Genomic DNA, 19,162 nt, shown 5'->3' on the forward strand with positions numbered 1-19,162 from the left:
GACCAAAGCAAAGATCATGACCTGGCGATTCTTGAGGCCAGAATGCGCTAGTGTGAACGTGGGACTCGTTCTCGCTGCAAGTGGGTGGACATCCCCTGAGTTGAAAAAAAATGGTATTGAGGGCTTGGAGAGATGCGGCCATATTCCCTCAATTGACTCTACTCTTCCTGGAGCCTGTCAGCAATGAACGTATCACGGGCATGTCTCCCACATCTTCCTTCCTCAATGGTGTGATCGTACTTATACTGACCCTCAGCAGCCTTGTGAGGTCCCTGAGCCTCTGGATCTTCATTCTCTGATGAGCTCTCATCCTCTTCCAGTTCATTCTCTGGCAGGAGTTCACCTCTTTGCATAGCTAGATTGTGAAGGGCACAACACACTGCGATGATGTGGGGAACCCTATCGGGGGCGTTTTGGAGTGAGCCATCTGAGCGGTCCAAGCATCGGAAGCACATCTTCAGAAACCCCATTGTCTGCTCTATGAGGGAATGTGTGGAGCCGTGAGCAGTGTTATATCTCTCCTCGGAATGACTCTGAGGGCGACGTAACGGTGTCATCAGCCAGTGTTTCAATGGGTGCCCCTTATCCGTAAGCAGCCAACCCTGCAGACATAATCGCCTCTCAAAAATCTCAGGCACATGGGAGTGATTCAGGATGTAGGAGTCATGGCAACTCCCAGGATACCGTGCACAAATGTGCAGTATGTGCTTCCGGTGATCACACACCAGTTGTACATTGATGGAATGGTAGCCCTTGTGGTTTATAAATACTAGGGCCTGCTGCCATGGAGCCTATAAAGCCACATGGGTGCAGTCTATTGCACCCTGCGCTCTTGGGGAGCCTGAGATGGCGGTGAAACCAGTGAATCTCACAGCCTGGCTATCTTCATCCAGAGCAAACCTGACATAATGATGGGCCTTCCTGTCTGTGACATCCTTTATGAAGTTGCAGTTGTGGTTGCAACAGGTGGCAGATTTCAGTGACGGCATCTTTACTGAAGCGACCGGGTCTCACACACTGTCCCTCACTGAGGTTCAGGCTTTTTAAAATTCATTCATGGGGTGTGGGTGTCGCTGGCTGGGCTAGCATTTATTGCCCATCCCTAATTGCCTTTGAGGTAAGTGGTGAGCTGCCTTCCTGAAATGCAGTCGATGTGGTGTAGGTACGCCCACAGTGCCGAGTTCAGGGAGTGGGTTCCAGGGTTTTGACCCAGTGACAATGAAGGAAGAGCGATATATTTCCAAGTCAGGATGGTGAGTGACTTGGAGGAGGACTCCCAGGTGGTGGTGTTCCCATCTATCCGCTGCCCTTGTCCCTCCAGGTGGTAGCAGGCATGGGTATGGAAGATGCTGCCGAAGGACCCTTGGTGAGTCCCTGCAGTGCATCTTGTACATGGCACACACTGCTGCTACTGTGCGTCGGTGGTGGAGGGAGTGAATGCTTGTGGGTGCCAAGCAAACTTTGTCCTGGATGGTGTCGAGCTTCTCGAGTGTTGTTGGAGCTGCACTCATCCAGGCAAGTGGAGAGTATTCCATCATACTCCTGCCTTGCGCCTTGTAATGGTGGACAAGTTTTGGGGTGTCAGGAGGTGAGTTATTCACCACAGGTTTCCTAGCCTCTGACCTCCTCTTGTAGCCACAGTATTTATATGGCTGTCCAGTTCAGTTTCTAGTCAACGGTAACCCCTAGGTGTTGATAGTGGGGGATTCAGTGATGGTAATACCATTGAGTGTCAAGGTGCGATGGTTAGATTCTCTCTTGTTGGAGGTGGTCATTGCCTGGCACTTGTGTGGCATGAATGTTACTTGCTACTTCTCAGCCCAAGTCTTGCTGCATTTGGACATGAGGGCTGCGAGGAGTTGCGAATGATTTTGAACACTGTGCAATCAGCAGCAAACATCCCCACTTCTGACCTTATGATGGAAGGAAGTTCATTGATGAAACAACTGAAGATGTTTGGGCCTAGGACCTTGAGGAACTCCTGCAGTGATGTCCTGGAACTGAGATGATTAACCTCCAACAACCACAACCATCTTCCTTTGTGCCAGTTATGACTCCAACCAGTAGAGATTTTTCCCCCTGTTTCCCACTGACTCCAGATTTGCTTGGACTCTTTGATGCCAAACTCAGTCAAATGCGGCCTTGATGTCAAGGACAGTCACTCTCACCTCACTTCAGGAGTTGAGCTGTTTTATTCATGTTTGAACCAAGGCTGTAATGAGGTCAGGAGCTGAGGGACCCTGGCAGAACCCAAACTGAGATTGGACAAGGCTTGGAAAAACAAGCAAATGATTCTGGTTCTCAGGAGCTTACATTACTAGGCAGCATTAAGAAACTTGGCCATTTACTTTAGAAATTTGACACCAAGCCTCATAAGAAGATATTAGGGCAGGTGACCAAAACCTTGGCAGTGGGTTCAGGTGTAAAGATCACCTGAGATGGGCAAGATGAGGTGTTGAACTGTAGGACATACATTTTGGTAAAGGAGTTGAAGCCTACACTTGGAACGGCTGCCCATGGGCTCATTAAGACATTGATTGCCACTTAACATGCCTTCTAGCATTCATTAAGGAGGCTACATGGTATTTTGGTGGCTGTTGTAGGTCCTTACATCCTCTTCTAATAGCGACCAGCTATTTGACAATAAAAAAGCCAGTGATGTGGATTTCAAGTGTTACTTAAAAGAATATTCACCACTTCATGTTCATTTTTTAAAAGCTCATTCATGTGATATGGGCTTCACTGGCTTGGCCAGCAATTATTGCTCATCCTTAGTTGCCCTTGAGAAGGTGGTGGTGAGCTGACACTTGTTGGAACTGTGAAAGGCATATTAGGAGACTTTCTGGGGCACTTTGTCAGACTTCACTAATGCTCTAAGAACACTGAAGAATTTTCAAATGATAGCTCCTGATGAAATGATAGGGCCTGTAGCAGATCAGAAACTAAGTGCCAGCAGGCAACTATATCAACAGGAGCAGGCTGAACAGCTGGTCTGATGTTTTCCAGGTGACCTCAATATGAATGCTTGGCTGAGTTCCAAGATTGACTAATGGACACCGCCAAGTAGGAGTTTGCTTACACAGATACAAAGGGGACGTCTAATTTTGTTTGATTGTCAGTTTTAAGAGGTTGTAATAACTTTATTTTTTTGAAGTGGTTTTTCAATATTGGTGTGCAATAAGAAGTATTAAGTGGATTAAGGTTTTTTATGGGACTTTCATTGGCTGTGTTTGATTGACAGTTTTATGAAAACGTAAGAGAGGCAATTTTTTTCAAAGGAAATGTTAAATGCCTGATTGTTGTTCTTTTAAATTTCATAAGCATATCAAAGATTTGCAAATATTATTTTTTCCTCATTGGTTCTATACGTATTGGAAACTGGAAGAATGCTTCAAAGGATCACCAGATGTCAGGACATTAAATCAATGTGAAAATCATACATTCATATCTGATTTTCCATATTATAGAATGCAGAAGAGGAATTTATCCACTGGAGAAGGGACTTTAATGCATCCGAGCCCTTATATAGTGCTAGTAAATTTAATAGTCCATTTCCTTTTAAGGACAGAGCTCTATGAACAAGTGCTGCATTGAAAACATACTTAAAGCCATACAAAAACATTAAACTATTATTTAAATTCTTAAAGAAAGTCATCATATATCATATTAAACACCTTTTAGATTACCCATCAAAAATTGCCCAACTCCAGACAAGAGTCCCCAATGGTTCATGACTCCTCTGAGGAAACATGAACCACTTCTCCAGCAAAAGCCAACCCGATTTCATCAACATTGTGTGGGGTCTGAAATGCCCACTCCCTGAAATAGAGCTGGCAAGGTTGGCAGTGGTTCATGTGGGATTGCTACCCACATCCTTATCCTGTGCGAGTAAAAATGACTGGAGATTGGAATGGGGGTCCTCTAGCCCTCATCCCTCATACTTCCTCAACCCCCATCCACACCCATGCCTCAAATAGCCTACCTGTAGAGGTATCTGGCTGAAAGATTGTTCATATTTACATCATCACACTGATATCCTTTTATGCCCAGATAAAAGCTTGTAAACAATGGCAGATTCAGGCTGCACACAGTTACCATATTTACATTATGCCAATTCCACTTATGAAGCCTACAGGCAAAAGCTGTGGCTGTTTTTGTCAGTTTGACAATTACATAGAAAATTTACATTATAAAAATCACTTGAGGTAAATTCGTACCAGTGCTGCTCTAGAATGATCTGCATAACTATTTTCAAAATAAGCAGGTGATGTTTCAAATAAAATATTTAACACTGACATTGGGTAGTTGCAATTTTTTATGTTGTAAAGCCTGAATCAAACAACAATGGGAATGACTCATGTGGATCTGTGATGCGCTTGAAAATTCTCCAGTGTTTCATATCATTGCATAAGAATTTGACAGGAGGAAGCTTAACAAGCACACACAATACCTAAAGCAACTGCACACACTTGTCCAGTGCAATTCCATGAGAATTCAGCTTCCACCAGGGGTCAGTCTGTGCACCGAATGATGAGTTCAACAGACATAACTCTAAAGGGTAATAGATTGTTTGGGTACCATTGTGCAAACATTATAATCCCTATTTGCATAATGAATTTGTGTGAAAATACTCGTAAGTGAGGAGGACCTTCATCTTTACTCTCCCGTTAAAAGGCTTCTCACATATGTCATAGGGCATCAACATCAACACTTAAAAGCACATCAATCACTTTGATTTATCACACACAGACCACAGGCAGAGGCACTAACCTGTCTCCTTTGAAGAAGTAGGTTTTACCAACATCTTCCCACCACACTGCTGTATCAATTCCCTGAGAAGGCACTCCACTTCCTAGTTCCACCACATTCTGAGGATATCCTAACTCCAGCGTAGCTTCCTTAAAGACCCAGTACTTACTCCCTGCAAAAAAATGATTTGTAACATTCTTAGTTTAATTCTACTGAGTAAATGATTAAGCTAAAAAATGCCTATCTCCTAGGTTAACTGCATCTTGTTAAAAGAGATGGCCTTCATTTTGCCGTTTGCCTGATATATTCACAATGATGACAACTCATCTACTTGATGCACCAAAAGCACAGGATGGACTTCCACTTCCTTTGTTGCAGTGTTTTCTGAACTGCTATTATTATCATAAAAAAAGGTGACTAATACATAAGTGTATACTCTGTATTTTTGTCTTGTATGTTAGAGCACCACGCTTAGACTGGAATAAAGGCAAGTCAGATACAAATATGCAGAAAATAAATTAAATCTTTCATCAGCTGTGAAGCCAATACATATCAGACAGGAGGAGATTGCTGATCATGAGATGTATAATGATGCAATGTCTTGCACAAAGTTTATCCCCAAAAGTAATTTGACAAATAACTGGAAGAATTGCAACTTGGATCCTTGAGCTTCCACTGTATTTATAGTAATGGTGATGAAATTATGATGGCCTCATACACAGTATTGACATACTGAAGAGCTCTCGGCAGTATTATACTACCATTTGCTGGTATGCGCATTGTGTATAGTTTACCTCAGGTTTTCTAAAGCAAGGCTCAGATTTTTAAAATTACAATACCTGTACTATTTTTGATGGATCATAAGGAACCAATAAATTTTCTAGATCTCGACAAAGCTAACAAAAACAGTTAGCATTTCATGCACGAAATCTTTCATTGGGGTGGTCTGTAAACTATCCTGACACACAGAAAGTGTTTTCACTTTATTTGTAAATGGGCAACTTCATCAAAACATAGGGCAGAATTTTCCCAGGTCATTAGAGGTGGGTTAGGGGGGTGGACGGGATAGAATGTCCTGGAAACTGGCATTGGGTCAGTGTCCTGATGTGCCCCCATCCTATTCTATCTTACCCAAGGGTGAAGGGGAGATGGTAGCATAGTGGTGATATCACTGGGCTAGTAATCTGGAGGCCCAAGCTAATACTCTGGGAACCTGGGTTTAAATCCTGCTACAGCAGCTGGGTGGAATTTAAATTTAATTAATAAAAAAGTCTGGAATTGAAAGCTAGTCTCTGTGATGGTGACCATGAAGCTATTGTTGACTGTCATAAAAACTCATCTGGTTCATTAATACCCTTTAGGGAAGGAAAACTGCCTTCCTTACCTCATTTGGTCTATATGTGACTCTAGACCCAGAGCAGTGTGGCTACCTCTGAAATGGCCTCACAAGCCATTCATTTCAAGGGCAATTAGGAATGGCCAACAAATTATGCCCTTGCCAGTGATGTTCACATTTCATGAAAGAGAGAGGAGACCACCTTGGATAAGTAATTAAGAGCTCCTCAAGGTTGTTAATAAAACAATCATGAGGTGCTTATAAATCCTGGATTTCCCAACCATGGAATTTGTTTCCAGACCTGTCAGCAACTTGCCAGGATCACCAATGTGAGTGAACAGGAGAAAGAGATTCTTCAGTGAAACTGACAAGCTGGGCAAGCTTTGATCAGTTACACTGAAGAGCTCCAGCTTTGTCCATTGAAAGCCTCTAGTTCAAAGCACTTCTTCTTTCAGAGGATGTCATCACCACTTGACAGGCAATTGTCAACTTCTTGGAAGGCATCTCACTCACCTTCAGCACCTCACTCAGCTTCAGCTACACCTCCCTGCTGCCAGCCTCTACCGTGGCATGGGAGTAGCTAATGGAGCTCCAACTCCCATCTTTGCTGAAGGTGAAGATCAGAGGCCACATCACTGACAACAGCAGCAGCACCAGCTGCCTTCCCTTCAGCCCAACCCTCCATAGGATGAAGGGGAAGGACACCAAGATCTAGCTGGACGGAGGTGAGACCTCAGGGTCTACAGGCAGAAGATTAGCTCTCTCAACATGTCTGAATGCCAGTACCTCAGGAGGCTCAGGCTTTCACGGCAGGTTGCTATTGACATCTGCAGTCTCCTGGAACAAAGCCTCCTTCCCAGGGGGGCAGCTGAGCATGAATTGTCAGTGGTTGATAAGGTGCCTGTCATTGGAGAGCAGGCGCCTCCCCTGCATCTCTGCACCAGCTCACTACCTCTCGCAAAGTTGTGGGCATTCTTCTTCTGCAAGGAGAGAAAGCAGAGAGGTGTGAGTGCTCAGACTGGCTTTTGCGCAGAAGAGAGAACATTTGTGGAAGGTGACTGTGAAGCATTGGTGCAAGAGAACAAGAAGCTGAGGGGGTGAGTGTGAGTTTGGGCCGTTCAGATGCAGGTGTGAGGTGCCTGGAGAGAAGTAAATGGGTGGAGCTTCAAGTGTGTTTTTCTGAGAAGTGCTGTGCAGAAGAATGTTGGGTCAGTCAGAATGTGGGGTTGTACCACTCACGTTTCCTAGCCTTCTGAGGTCCTGGAACCTCTTGATGCTCTGTCTCCAGGTTGGAGGGAGCGCACTCCTGATATTCACTTCTTCAGCCAATTCCATTCATGCTGCTTGGTTAGAGAGGTTGTCCTCTCTCTCCTGCCCTTGGGAAAGCTCAATTTACTGCAGTCCTTCAGATCCTTCAGCTGGACATCCCGATGGGAGTCAGAGTTCCAGGAGCAGCCTTCCCAGGTCTTCCCTCCATTCCTGTAGTTATTGCATCCTGGAAAATTCAAGTTCTGATGAACTTTTCTGAAACATGTCATGGTCCTTTTAATTGGAAATCCTGCCTGCTTCCCCACGCCCACAATTGGTCAGCAAGTCCAGAGGTGGGCTGCTGATTGGTTTGACCTGGTAAAAAGCAATTGCCATGTGTGTTGTGGAGAATCAGGTTTCAAACTCAAAATATGGTCCCGTCATTCCAACAGGGGTTAAGGTGGTAAGAATGTGCCCATAGTTTTTTCCTATGAGGCTTGAAGGTAAAGAAGATCTTCTTTTGTATGATAGTAGCAAAAAACAAATCAAATATTAATATTTAGATCAGATATCCAAGCCAACGCTTCCAGTGTCAGCGTGCAGATACCTTGTAGGTTGTCTACGAGTCCCCACTGTTGGCAGTGTTTGAAGAAGTGCTCCGTTGTCTGACGAAGAGCCATCAGTCGTATGATAGAAATGCGATAATCTTCCATCTATGGAGAAGGTAGCAGCATCTGCCATGACCAATTCTGAAGAAGAGTCATAAGGACTCAAAACGTTAGCTCTGTTTTTTTTTCTCTCCACAGATGCTGTCAGACCTGCTGAGTTTTTCCAGCATTTTCTGTTTTTGTTTCAGATTTCCAGCATCCACAATATTTTGCTTTTATCTTATGACCAGTTCTGAGGTGGTTAACATTTGTCCACCGTTTGTGGGGAATGTTTGATCCTTCTGATGGTACTTTGGGGCCCTCCATAAGAACTGCATTTAGTGTGTTCCTGTTCTTCCAAGCATTATGCCATCTGTTATCAATTCTGAGGGGAGATCATTGAAAAACTTCTGGGACCGTCCAAAATGGCTTTTTAGATTTGAGATGGGTTGGTGGTAGAATGGGCAAGTCAGTTTGGATCGGCATGTCTTTGCTGATGTAATGGTTGTATTCTCAAGAGATTGAATATTTCTGACATTCATAGCTTTTTCTTATTCTTTATGAGGATATGGGCATCACTGATAAGGCCAGCATTTTTTGCCCATCCATAATTGCCCTTGAAAAAGTGGTGGTGAGCTGTCTTCTTGAACCGCTTCAGTGCATGTGATATAGGTAAACCCACAGTGCTGTTAGGGAGGGAGTTCCAGGGTTTTGACTCGGCGACAGTGAAGGAACGGTGATATGGTGGGTGTATCTACACCAAATGGATTGCAGCAGTTTAAGAAGAGGGCTCACCACCATCTTCTCAAGTGCAATTAGGGATGGTCAATAAGTGCTGGCCTAGCCAGTGATGCCCACATCCCATGAATGAATAAAAAAAAAGTCAGGATGCTGTTGGGCTTTGAGGGGAACTTGCAGGTGTTGGTGTTCACATGCATCTGCTGCCCTTGTTCTTCCAGGAGGTAGAGGCTGTGGGTTTGGAAGATGCTGTGAAAGAAACCTTGGTGAGTCACTGCAGTGCATCTTGTATATGGCACACTGTGTGTCGATAGTGGAGGAAGTGAATGTTTAAGGTGGTGGATAGGGCACCAATTAAGCAGGCTGCTTTGTCCTGGATGGTGTCGAACTTCTTGAATGTTGTTGGAGCTGCATTAATCCAGGTAAGTGGGGAGTATTCCATCACACAGAGGTCATTCCGACTTCTGCCTTGTAGATGGTGGTCAGGCTTTGGGAGTCAGGGGGTGAATTACTCGCCTCACAATTCCCAGTCTCTGACCTGTTCTTGTAGCCACAGTATATATGTGGCTGGTCTAGTTCAACGGTGTGTTTGGTGATGGTAATGCCATTGAATATCAAGGGGAGATAGTTAGTTTCTCTCTTGCTGGAGATGGTCATTGCCTGACATTTGAGTGCTGTGAATGTTACTCGTCACTTTCTCAATATGGCTACAGACTGCTTCAGTATCTGAGGAGTTGCAAATGATACTGAACATTGTGCAATCATCAGCAAACATCCCCGCTTCTGACCTTATGATGTAAGGAAGGTCATTGATGAAGCAGCTGAAGATGGTTGGGCTTAGGACACTACCCTGAGGAACTCCTGCAGTGATGCCCTGGAACTGAGATGACTGACCTCCAACAACCACAACCATCTTCCTTTGTGCTGGGTGTGACTCCAACCAGCAGAGAGTTTCCCCCTGATTTCCATTGACTTCAGTTTTGCTTGATACCACACACAGCCAAATGTTGTCCTGATGCCTTGGTGTGATCTTTGCAAGCACAGGCAACAGGGTGTTTATGTCCATTAAAGTGCATGGTGATAGTGAAGTTCAACTGGAAATCAACAGATTTCATATTACTTGATGGCCAGGTGATCTGTATGCAGGAATCCCAGGGCTAAATAGCTGTACTCAGGTCAATTGGTTAGTGCATTGGAAGAATGAGGTAAAATGGGCAAAAATGTCTTCTTCTTCTGAATCTCAGGTTTTGGGTCTAAAACTCCACTTTTATGCACCCTGGATTTTCTGAAGGGCATGCACTAGGTCCATCAGTGCTTAGAGCAACTCCATGGCATAAGTCTCATTAAGCATTCATTTCGATGTTTTGGGGATGAGTCCTTACCACCATGGGAATTCTGATATGGTGCACTCTTACCCCAAGGTGAATACTGTGTGTTTTTCAAACTAGCAGTCTAGCAGTCCCAACCAACCTTTTCATGAGATTAATCTCATGCTTTTCTGTTTATGTTTCTTGACTTTGCACTCTTGAATAGATGCTTATTTGTTGCTGTTGGATTTGAACTTTACTGATCCAACCATTCAAAGATTTCTCCTGACATGGGTTATCCTGCTTGTCCCCTGGGCATTAGTCTTTTTCTTGATCTCAGCACAAAACAAAGCAAAAAATACAAGTTTGAAACACTGTCATCAACAGGAAGTGCAGGCACCACCTTAAGAGACTACCAGCACATTTCCCTTTGTTGAAGGCATTGAGACCCCTGCACTTCCAGCAGATGACTGCACCACTCATATTTAAATGAGGGAACGGTGGAAGAACTGGGGGAATTTTCTCCATGCATAGGCAGAGTAAACTGCATTGGGCAAAATGTTCAGGAGCACCACTGGGAATTGCAACCACTTAGTGATCTCTTCTTACACGTCCAACTCTTGAGCTGTGGTTAAGGGATGTGTGAGACTCGTCCAAGGTGACTCACTGACTAATTTGCTATCCCTTCCATTGGAACCATGCTGCTATTCTCACAGCCTGATAGACTTCCTATGATGGCAGAGACCAGACCAGTAAGTGATCCTGCTGTGTAGAGAATTGCTGTTTCCAGTTCTCAGTGCTACCAAGCAGCACAATTTAATTGAGCTTATCAAGAAATTGCAGACGGTTATGCATATTTGTGAAGTCACATAAAGCTGCTTGTTCTCACAGATGCTGGTAGATTTATCGTTACAATCTAAAAATATTATTTCCATCTTCATCAACTTATGTCAGAAATCAATCAAATGATGTTGTCAGACATAGATCCATCTCCTGGAATTCATCAAAGATTTGTCATGTTGGTCAAGGCTTATTAAGCTTCTGATTGGAAGAAAGAAAACAATATGGAGTTTTCGAGGGGAATTAATTTCAGCTGCTAGAAATAGCCAGAGCAGGGTCATCACTGAATCTTATGAAAAGCCCTGGAATATTGTGTAAGATTTTTCATATTTATCACAACCCCATTCTGCTGGCAAGGCAGCTGTATGAGAAATAATCTTTTAAATATGCTGAACCAACAAGTCAGTCCTGCAGGTATAAATACTGAGACAAAGATCAATTGGGGGAAAATGTATTACTAAGCTGGAAACAAATTCCTGTTATAGTAATCTGAAAATGCTGTAGAGCTGAAGGACCCTACAGAAAAACTGAATGTGTGGATTATAATTTAAAAATATACATATGTAATGTGAAGAACTAGTAAACTCTGATTCATTAGCTTAATGAAGCTTTGTAAACACTCATTTTTAAAAAAAAAGTAGGCTGCTTTATTGCCCAAAGTAATTTAGCTGAAGCTCCTCCTACACTCTTACTCCTTTCAGTTTGTGGTGGGTTGTTTGCAGACCACCCAATCTCCAAAGCCACTCACTGCTGGAACAACTCCTTCACCATTTAAACTTCATTGTAACTCACAAAATACATCGGTGGACTGCAGCAGTCTCTGCTCTAAGGGTGTTTCTGAGTTGCTGAGCTCTTCGCTTTTCTTGGCAACAGCATAAATTGAATGTCTGACTGCTCATGGTTAACAGTTCCGCAAGGAATTTCCTGTCGTTCTACCTGATTTTTCTCATACTCATTCCAGCTGATTTGTTATACTGGGAGAGCACTATTACAGGAGGAAGAACTGCAATATGTTTCAATTCTCTCCCACTCCTCCAGGACAGAGCATCTTTCCAGTAGTTGATTAATAGCTGAAAGTGGTTTTCTGTTTCATCTAACAGACAAGACAAAAATTTCATAATAAACTAACCTGTAACTTAGTAACAGGCTTCTAAGCCTCTTTATTGATGTATGAACATTATATCAAATGGTCTGTGTGGAGCTGCAGACCTATCTGCAACCTAATGGCCATTAAATTGGATGACTGATGGGTGTAGCAAACAACTTTCAGTCTCATTGAGGAAGTCTTGTTATGGAACGGATGCTGCCTAAAAAGGATAAAGCCTTTTAACAGCAGATTTGAAAATGGAAAATATAAGTAGTCAATCTATGTAAATGCAAATACATGATAGAACAAAATATGTGCTGACATTGGGCTCTTTTCAGTGCTCTTTCTTGCAATTTGTAGAAAAACGTGATTTATCATGTTGTTTCAAAATGTACATATCAATTTTTTTGTGGAAAATGTACAAGTACCTTTATTTTTAGATTGATGAATATTAATTACTTGGAGGCATGGTGCCATGGGTCACTGTGCTGAAGCTTTGCAGATGTGCAGTAAAGCTATTAGTGGAAAATGATACAATAGGAGTCTCAGCCTTTGTTAGCTGTCCACCGGCTCTGGAACATACATACATTGCTAGCACAGATTACAATGCTCTAATATCCCTAATAATAATAAGGGATAAGACACTGTGCATTACCCTGCTTTGAGTTGTTATTCTGTATAGGTAAAAAGTTTTTAAAAATCAACAAAGGTCTTATGAAGAGTCATTAATGCCAATTTTGGTCTCAAATTAACAACCCAGGTTTTTTAGGTGGGATGGGGGGATTTCATTCAGACTTTATTTCAAGAATAACAATGGGAGAATATTAGTGGAAAAAATGGACCATAACAACAACTTATATTTATATGATGCATTAAAAGAATGAAAAAGACTCAAGGTGCTATACAGAGGCATTATAAAACAAAGTGTGACACTAAGCAACATAAGGAGATATTAGGTGAGGTGACCAAAAGCTGAGTCAAATAGGTAGGTTTCAGAAGTGTCTGAAAGGAGGAAGCTGCGGTGAAGAGGCAAAGAAATATAGTAAGGGGATTCTGAGTTTAGGGCCCAGTCAGTTGAAGGCACGGCCACCAATGGTGAAGGGATTAAAATAAGGGATGCTCAATTGCCAGAATTAGATAAGCACTGATATCTCAGAGGGTTGTAGAGCCAGCTGAGCCCTGGCAAAATCCTAGACTTGGCTGTAGGTCCATCACTGAATGCCTCCTCCTTGGCCTGGCTGCAGTACCGGCAGTGACCATCACACCTGGCAGCGCTGCAAGCACTGTAAGGCTGCCAGTCTCTGATTGACCGGCAGCACTATGAGTTGCGGCTTCCTCCAGGAGAGTGACAGAATTCTTACCTCATAACGATTAAAGACTGTAAAATTAAAGCAGGGTGAGCTGGCCAACTCGAGGTGGGCTTGCCCCTGACATTTACACTGTGGTGTGGGGAGCCCATCCTCAATGTATAATCCACCCCAATGTTTCCACTTATTGGGGATTCCAAATTTAGAGGTCATAAATACAAGATAGTTACTAAAAAAATTAATAGGGAATTCAGGAGAAATTTATTTACCTGATGAGTGTGCTGAGAATGTGGGAATGCACTAGTATAAGGAGTAGTTAGCGTGAATAGCAAAAATATATTTAAGGGGAAGTTAGAAAAGCACATGCTGGAGAAAGAAACAGTACGATATGGTGATAGGGTTAGATGAAGTAGGTTAGGAAAGGGCTCATGTACAGCAAAAACACCATTTGAGCTGAATGGCATGCTTCCGCGTTTTAGACAATTTCTAGTCGGAAACACATAAGTTTGGGTTTGCCTGTCTGCTGTGGAGTTTTGATTTCACCGTGTATGTAGATTTACTTTGAGGAGTTCTCCACCTGGAAGTCAGCCTGATTGATTCTGCAGGTAAGTCACTTGCCGCTGCTAGTGGGAGTGTGGGGATATTGTATGGGGGAGTGTCTCTTGTAGGGGGAGCTTGGGGGCCTATGGGAAGAAGCTACCTTTTCCCAACAGCTGTCCTCACTGCCCTTCAGCTGCCAGGTTTCCTGAAGCCAGGAAAACCTGCTGGCCAGGGTTAGATCAGAGGCTGCCAACATTATTAAAATATTTAATTATTCTTTTGTTCCACTTCTGTAAACCACAAAGGGGGTGGTTTGAAGGTGGGTTGGAGATTTTTAACGTTTTAACGTCTCACCTGACCCCCGTTTTTGGAGCTAAGCTTCAGCCCGATTTAGTTTTGTAAATAAAAAGTGAATAATGCACACCGACATGGGGCATATAATTTCGCTACTCATATCCACACAGTGTATGCATTTGAAATTTTAACTTTTTTGTTAGTAAAATGGTAAGATGAAAAGCAGTGCGCAAGTGTTTTCTGACCTTCTTGTGCACATTACCTTCCTGGTTAATGTTTATTGGCTAGCTGCTAAAATGGCCTGTAAACTGATGAAACACTAGATTTCAGAACCACAGAAACACCAGCAATACTGTGTGGAGGGGAAAAATGCCATCCTGGTCAGCTTGACAGAATAGCAGAATAACAGCTCCAGGCTAGAAGAAGAAATCAAGCTCAATCAATACTGAGCAGCTCTAACAGGGTGTGTCATGGCAAAGGTTACAGGACATCCAACCATATTCTGGATGGAGAGCAGGGATCAGTCTGGCCCCTGCTGTGCGAGTCAATGTTCTCAGCAATCATTCTGTTTTTGTGGCTTAAATATGAATAGGGTCTTGAAGTCCTTATCAAGTAATTTGGAATAAAACCCAAGATACATGCCATAGGTATTTAAAACACAGTCATATTCTGGCATGCATTGTTCAGGTCAGCCTCTGGCTACAAACTTAGGCCTTTGGTATGTTTCTCCGTTCCAGGCAATTCACTGCCTAAAAAATTTCTAAGTGCATCAGTGCAGCCCTAAGCCCTGTATGGTTGAAAAAGCAGACAGTGCCCACTTCCACCTTTCCCATGCTGACAAGTGATCCTCACAGCCTATGTTCCCTTCCCTGTTCACATGTACCACAGGACCACGCTCAGTGGAATTCAATTTGGTGCTGTTTTTTTTTAATCAATAACCATTTCTGAATTTATGGAAAGGGAACAAACTTATTGTATTGTGACCCTGCGAGATTTATACCACCCCAGCGAGTTAAAAAATAGGTAATTCAAGAGGGAAATTGATATATACCATGGAATCACTAAGGACAAAAGCTGGGCTTGTAGGAAGGGAGATTTTGTAGGAACAAAAGGGAAGTTCACCAGAACATTCTCCCTTGAGATAAAGACTGCTGTTTTTAGGGGCTTTATTATACCACCCCACCCTCACCACCCCCCCACCCCTCCCCCCAAAAAATGAGCCTTTCCTCTCTGAAAGGATTTGCAGGCTCCCCCTTCTCCCTGCCTCTCCGTCCACGTTTCATTGCCTTTGCTCCGGCTGTTTTCCCTCTCTTGCTAAGAGCATCAGACTCCATTTGGAATATTTTGTGTAGTTTTGGGCATCCCACATTAGGAAGGATATATTGAGCCACAGAAAGTGGCACCCATAGTGGCAGTTCACATAGGGTGAAGAAATTTAATTAATGTGAAAGGTAGATAACAATCATATATAAATATACCTTAACATATAAATCATATTCCTCTGAAATGAAGGGGTAATCTTATTGACAGGTTTAAAATAGTAAAAGGTATTAACAAGGACAGATAGAGAAAGTTCTTGCTACGAGACAGATTTAGAAGAAGGTGGCAGAATCTTAGAATTCAAACAAAGTAAAATAAAAGACAATTTTTTATATATATCGGGTTGTGACAATGTAGAATGTACTATGCCAGCAGATAATAGATGCAAAATCATTTGAGGTATTTAAAGAGGAGAAACTAAATGCCTGGGAAGTAAGAGTATTAAGGGATTATGGAGGAAAAAAAGTGTAAAAGGGAATTAGTTTCCACAATTAATAAAAATGAAAGACTGGGTTTATGGGCAGAATGGTCTGTAAACCTTTTATTCCCTTTAAACTAGTGATAAAAGTCGGGTTTATGTTAAATTCAATTTACTATAAAATCCTGTTTATGAGGTTAAAGCTCCATATGGGCATTTATGCAAACTTTATGGTGCCATTTCAGGACTTTACTGCCTACCTTAAGTGTAATTTTTACATTTCAAATTTCAGCTCCATTAAAGACAAAGCAGTGAAAAATTCAGATGGGCAGAAAATGGGTGTCTGATTTAAACCCACACCATTCTTGATAGGTGGCTTAGATTGTAGTTGGAATTTTTCATTAGGGTAATTCATAGAACTCAAGGTGGGAGCCCTGTTTGAAGGAGCTAGGGGTTGGAGAGTCTGAGTTACTGTTTTGTAGACCTATCACCGACCTTTGCTCCCTTCAATGAGTGAATTTATCCTACAAAGGAACAAGAAGCACACAATATCAAGTTGCATTCTTAAATTTAATAACATAACTAATACCTTGTAGGATAAAAAACAAAATAGGGGATGTACATTGATTCAATTTCTTCATTACCTCGACTTTCTCACCTTCTTTCCTTAAAGTCTGCTGGATCTCATTCTATTGGCATTAGCAATCTTTATAGCTATAACTCAACAATCTTCATGGGGAGAATTTTCACATTGACGTGTGGGGGCGGGCCCCGCAAGCCAACGCATCAAATGATGTGCAGTGACGTCGAGCATGCGTCCCAACGTCACCACGCGTCATTCAGATCTTCCGCTTTGCGGGTGTGCATCGGAGGCGGCTGCACACCCGCCAAACTGTCAAAGGCCTGTTCAGGCCATTTAAAAACTAATTAACCTCATTATCAACACTGCCTGTCCAACATTAAGGTTGGCGGACAGGCAAACAGCCCAGGCGGCCTTTGCGTTTTTCATGAAACCTCATCCACGGGCGTGATAAGGCTTCATGAAGGGTTTATTAAATTGATAAATAAATTTTGCTCAATTCATAAACATGTCCCAGCTTGTGACACTGTCACATGAGGGGACATTGTCTGAATAATTTTAATCTTTCTTTTTTTCAAACTTTCAATCTGAATTTAATCTCCCTGAGGCAGTTCCATGCCTCAGTGAGATTGCTGCACTCTTTCGCCCGCATGCACGAAAGAGTGCAGGCCCTGCCTCTCCCTCCGCCCCCCGCCCACACAGGTAGCGCTGAGCGCTTCCGGGCACGCATCATGCTGGGAGGGCCTTAATTGGCCCGCCCACGTCCGCCCACTCCCAACCAACCCGCCCGACAGGCAGAAGATTCTGCCCCATGTGTTAACTGAGAGAGTGGAAAAGCTTTTCATGTCCCAACCACTCTGTTTGCACTGGGGCGGTAGTGAGATCAAACTAGTGTGACTTGTTGAAGAGCCAGGAATCTGAGGTTAGGGTTTTAAAAGGGTTGAGATCCAGGCCAGAGGCAAGCTGGTGCACAATTTTGCACCAGTGCCTACATGCCATTTTCCTACCATGATCCCAACCTCGATCCCGAGCAAATATGAAAGAGGCTGGCACAGGGTGGCATCAGCTGCCTGTTGGCAAACAATGGGTAACCAATTTAGGCTAATCATATTTAATTAAGTGGCTTATTTAGGCACTATTCCAGTCAGTGATGTGGGAACCCCACGTTGGACTGGACCATGCCCTGGCCTATATGTGGTGGGGGGGGCACGGGGGGGCGCACGGAATGGGGGTCACGTCAGAGTGGGAGTGTGAGAGGCATGAAGGATCATGTAAGGGACCCACCGACCGGACCCATAATAGGCGCTGGTCCACAGCTAGCCCCTCCAGGATGATGGTCAAGCAGCGTATTAAAAAAGAAAGTTAACTGACCTGCCCTTGTGCCTCGCTGTCTACAACCTCATAACGCAGCTCCCACCTCAGCCTGGATTGACCCTCCATTGTTGGGAGGGCCCTCCAATGTTCAGAGCCTGCCCTCCATCCCAGATTGGATGGTGAGCCCATTCTCTGGCTTTCATTGGCTGACTCATTGTAAATTGCAGCGGGTATGTGTAAAGCCCCCATGTCTGGTTCCCAATCCCTAATTAAAAACTTAGCTCTGTTTTCTACCCCTTCCAATTATTGGGTTGATTTTGATCTGGATGACTGGAGTTCCTGGCAGAAGCAGGTAAGAACCATCGATTAATAAGGATCAAATTATATAGTTTGAGAAGCCATCTCTTCCCCACTCCATCTTGCTCCTCCCACAATGCTCTTTTCATCTCGGAGTACTAGGGACTAGCAAATTTGAATGGCCATTAAAGCTGTCATCATCAAGGAAAGCCAGATGCAGGTATGCCTTCCCCCACTCCCCCTCATCACTTATTTAATTTAATGATAAAAGCCTTCAGAATTTAGGGTCAGATTTTTGCAGATTCGGGATGACTCAGGAAGCCTGTAAGAATAACGGGTGGGACCCAATGCGGAAGCCAACACCCAATTTCTGGCCAATCCTATTTTTACCAGTGGGGGAAGGGGGCCAGTTGTGAAACACACAGGCAGGAAACCTGAACTCAGCAGAGCCATTTGAAATTAATGCTGAGTTCAAACAGAACACATCTTCAGTGTTCCAAGGACCTTCAGCCGCAATTTGGGAGTCACGAATTTATGAAGGAGGCACAAGTCTTGTGACGAATGGATGAAGTCTGCTTAAGTGCCACGATTTGAAGCTACTTTAAATCCCCAGCCCTTTAAAAATATTAGGAAAAAACAGACTGCAGCTTGTCAGTTACAGTGAAAAAGCAAGTGCCCGTTGCTAGGGCACATTGACAGACATCTGGTGTAATTTAGGAAACGCCACAGCTGCCTGACCATCATCCTGGACAGGCTAGCTATGGACCAGCACCATCGGTGATTGACAGCTATACAGGCTGAGGTGGGAGCTGCATTATGAGGTTGTAGACAGCGAGGCACAAGGGCAGGTCAGTTAACTTTCTTTTTTAATACGCTGCTTGACCATCATCCTGGAGGGGCTAGCTGTGGACCAGCGCCTATTATGGGTCCGGTCAGTGGGTCCCTTACATGATCCTTCATGCCTCTCACACTCCCACCCTGACGTCATCTATTCTTGCAGTTTCAACAGACATCATTGTTGTCATTTCCCAAGGGCTGTTATTACAGCTAAGTTCATTATGAATGATTGGTGTTAGGAAATAGAGCTAGTTTAAGTAAGTTATATTGGTATTTGTTGGTGTTCGGAATGAGTTTTAGCTT

The 19,162-nt window shown here is 43.4% G+C and overlaps 1 protein-coding gene across 6 annotated transcripts in view; it reads right to left on the reverse strand.

Moving 5' to 3' along the window:
* The window catches only part of mmp16a (matrix metallopeptidase 16a (membrane-inserted)), a 280,337-nt gene that overhangs the window by 21,143 nt on the left and 240,032 nt on the right, over positions 1 to 19,162 (reverse strand). For all 6 annotated transcript variants that reach the window (XM_078540700.1, XM_078540705.1, XM_078540701.1 and 3 more), the window contains one exon: positions 4,771 to 4,921. In XM_078540700.1, coding sequence (XP_078396826.1) covers positions 4,771 to 4,921 — 151 coding nt within the window. The remainder of the gene's footprint in view (positions 1 to 4,770; positions 4,922 to 19,162) is intronic.

The sequence above is a fragment of the Cetorhinus maximus genome, chromosome 4 (genome assembly GCF_964194155.1).
Source record: "Cetorhinus maximus chromosome 4, sCetMax3.hap1.1, whole genome shotgun sequence".
Taxonomy (NCBI): Eukaryota; Metazoa; Chordata; class Chondrichthyes; order Lamniformes; family Cetorhinidae; genus Cetorhinus; species Cetorhinus maximus.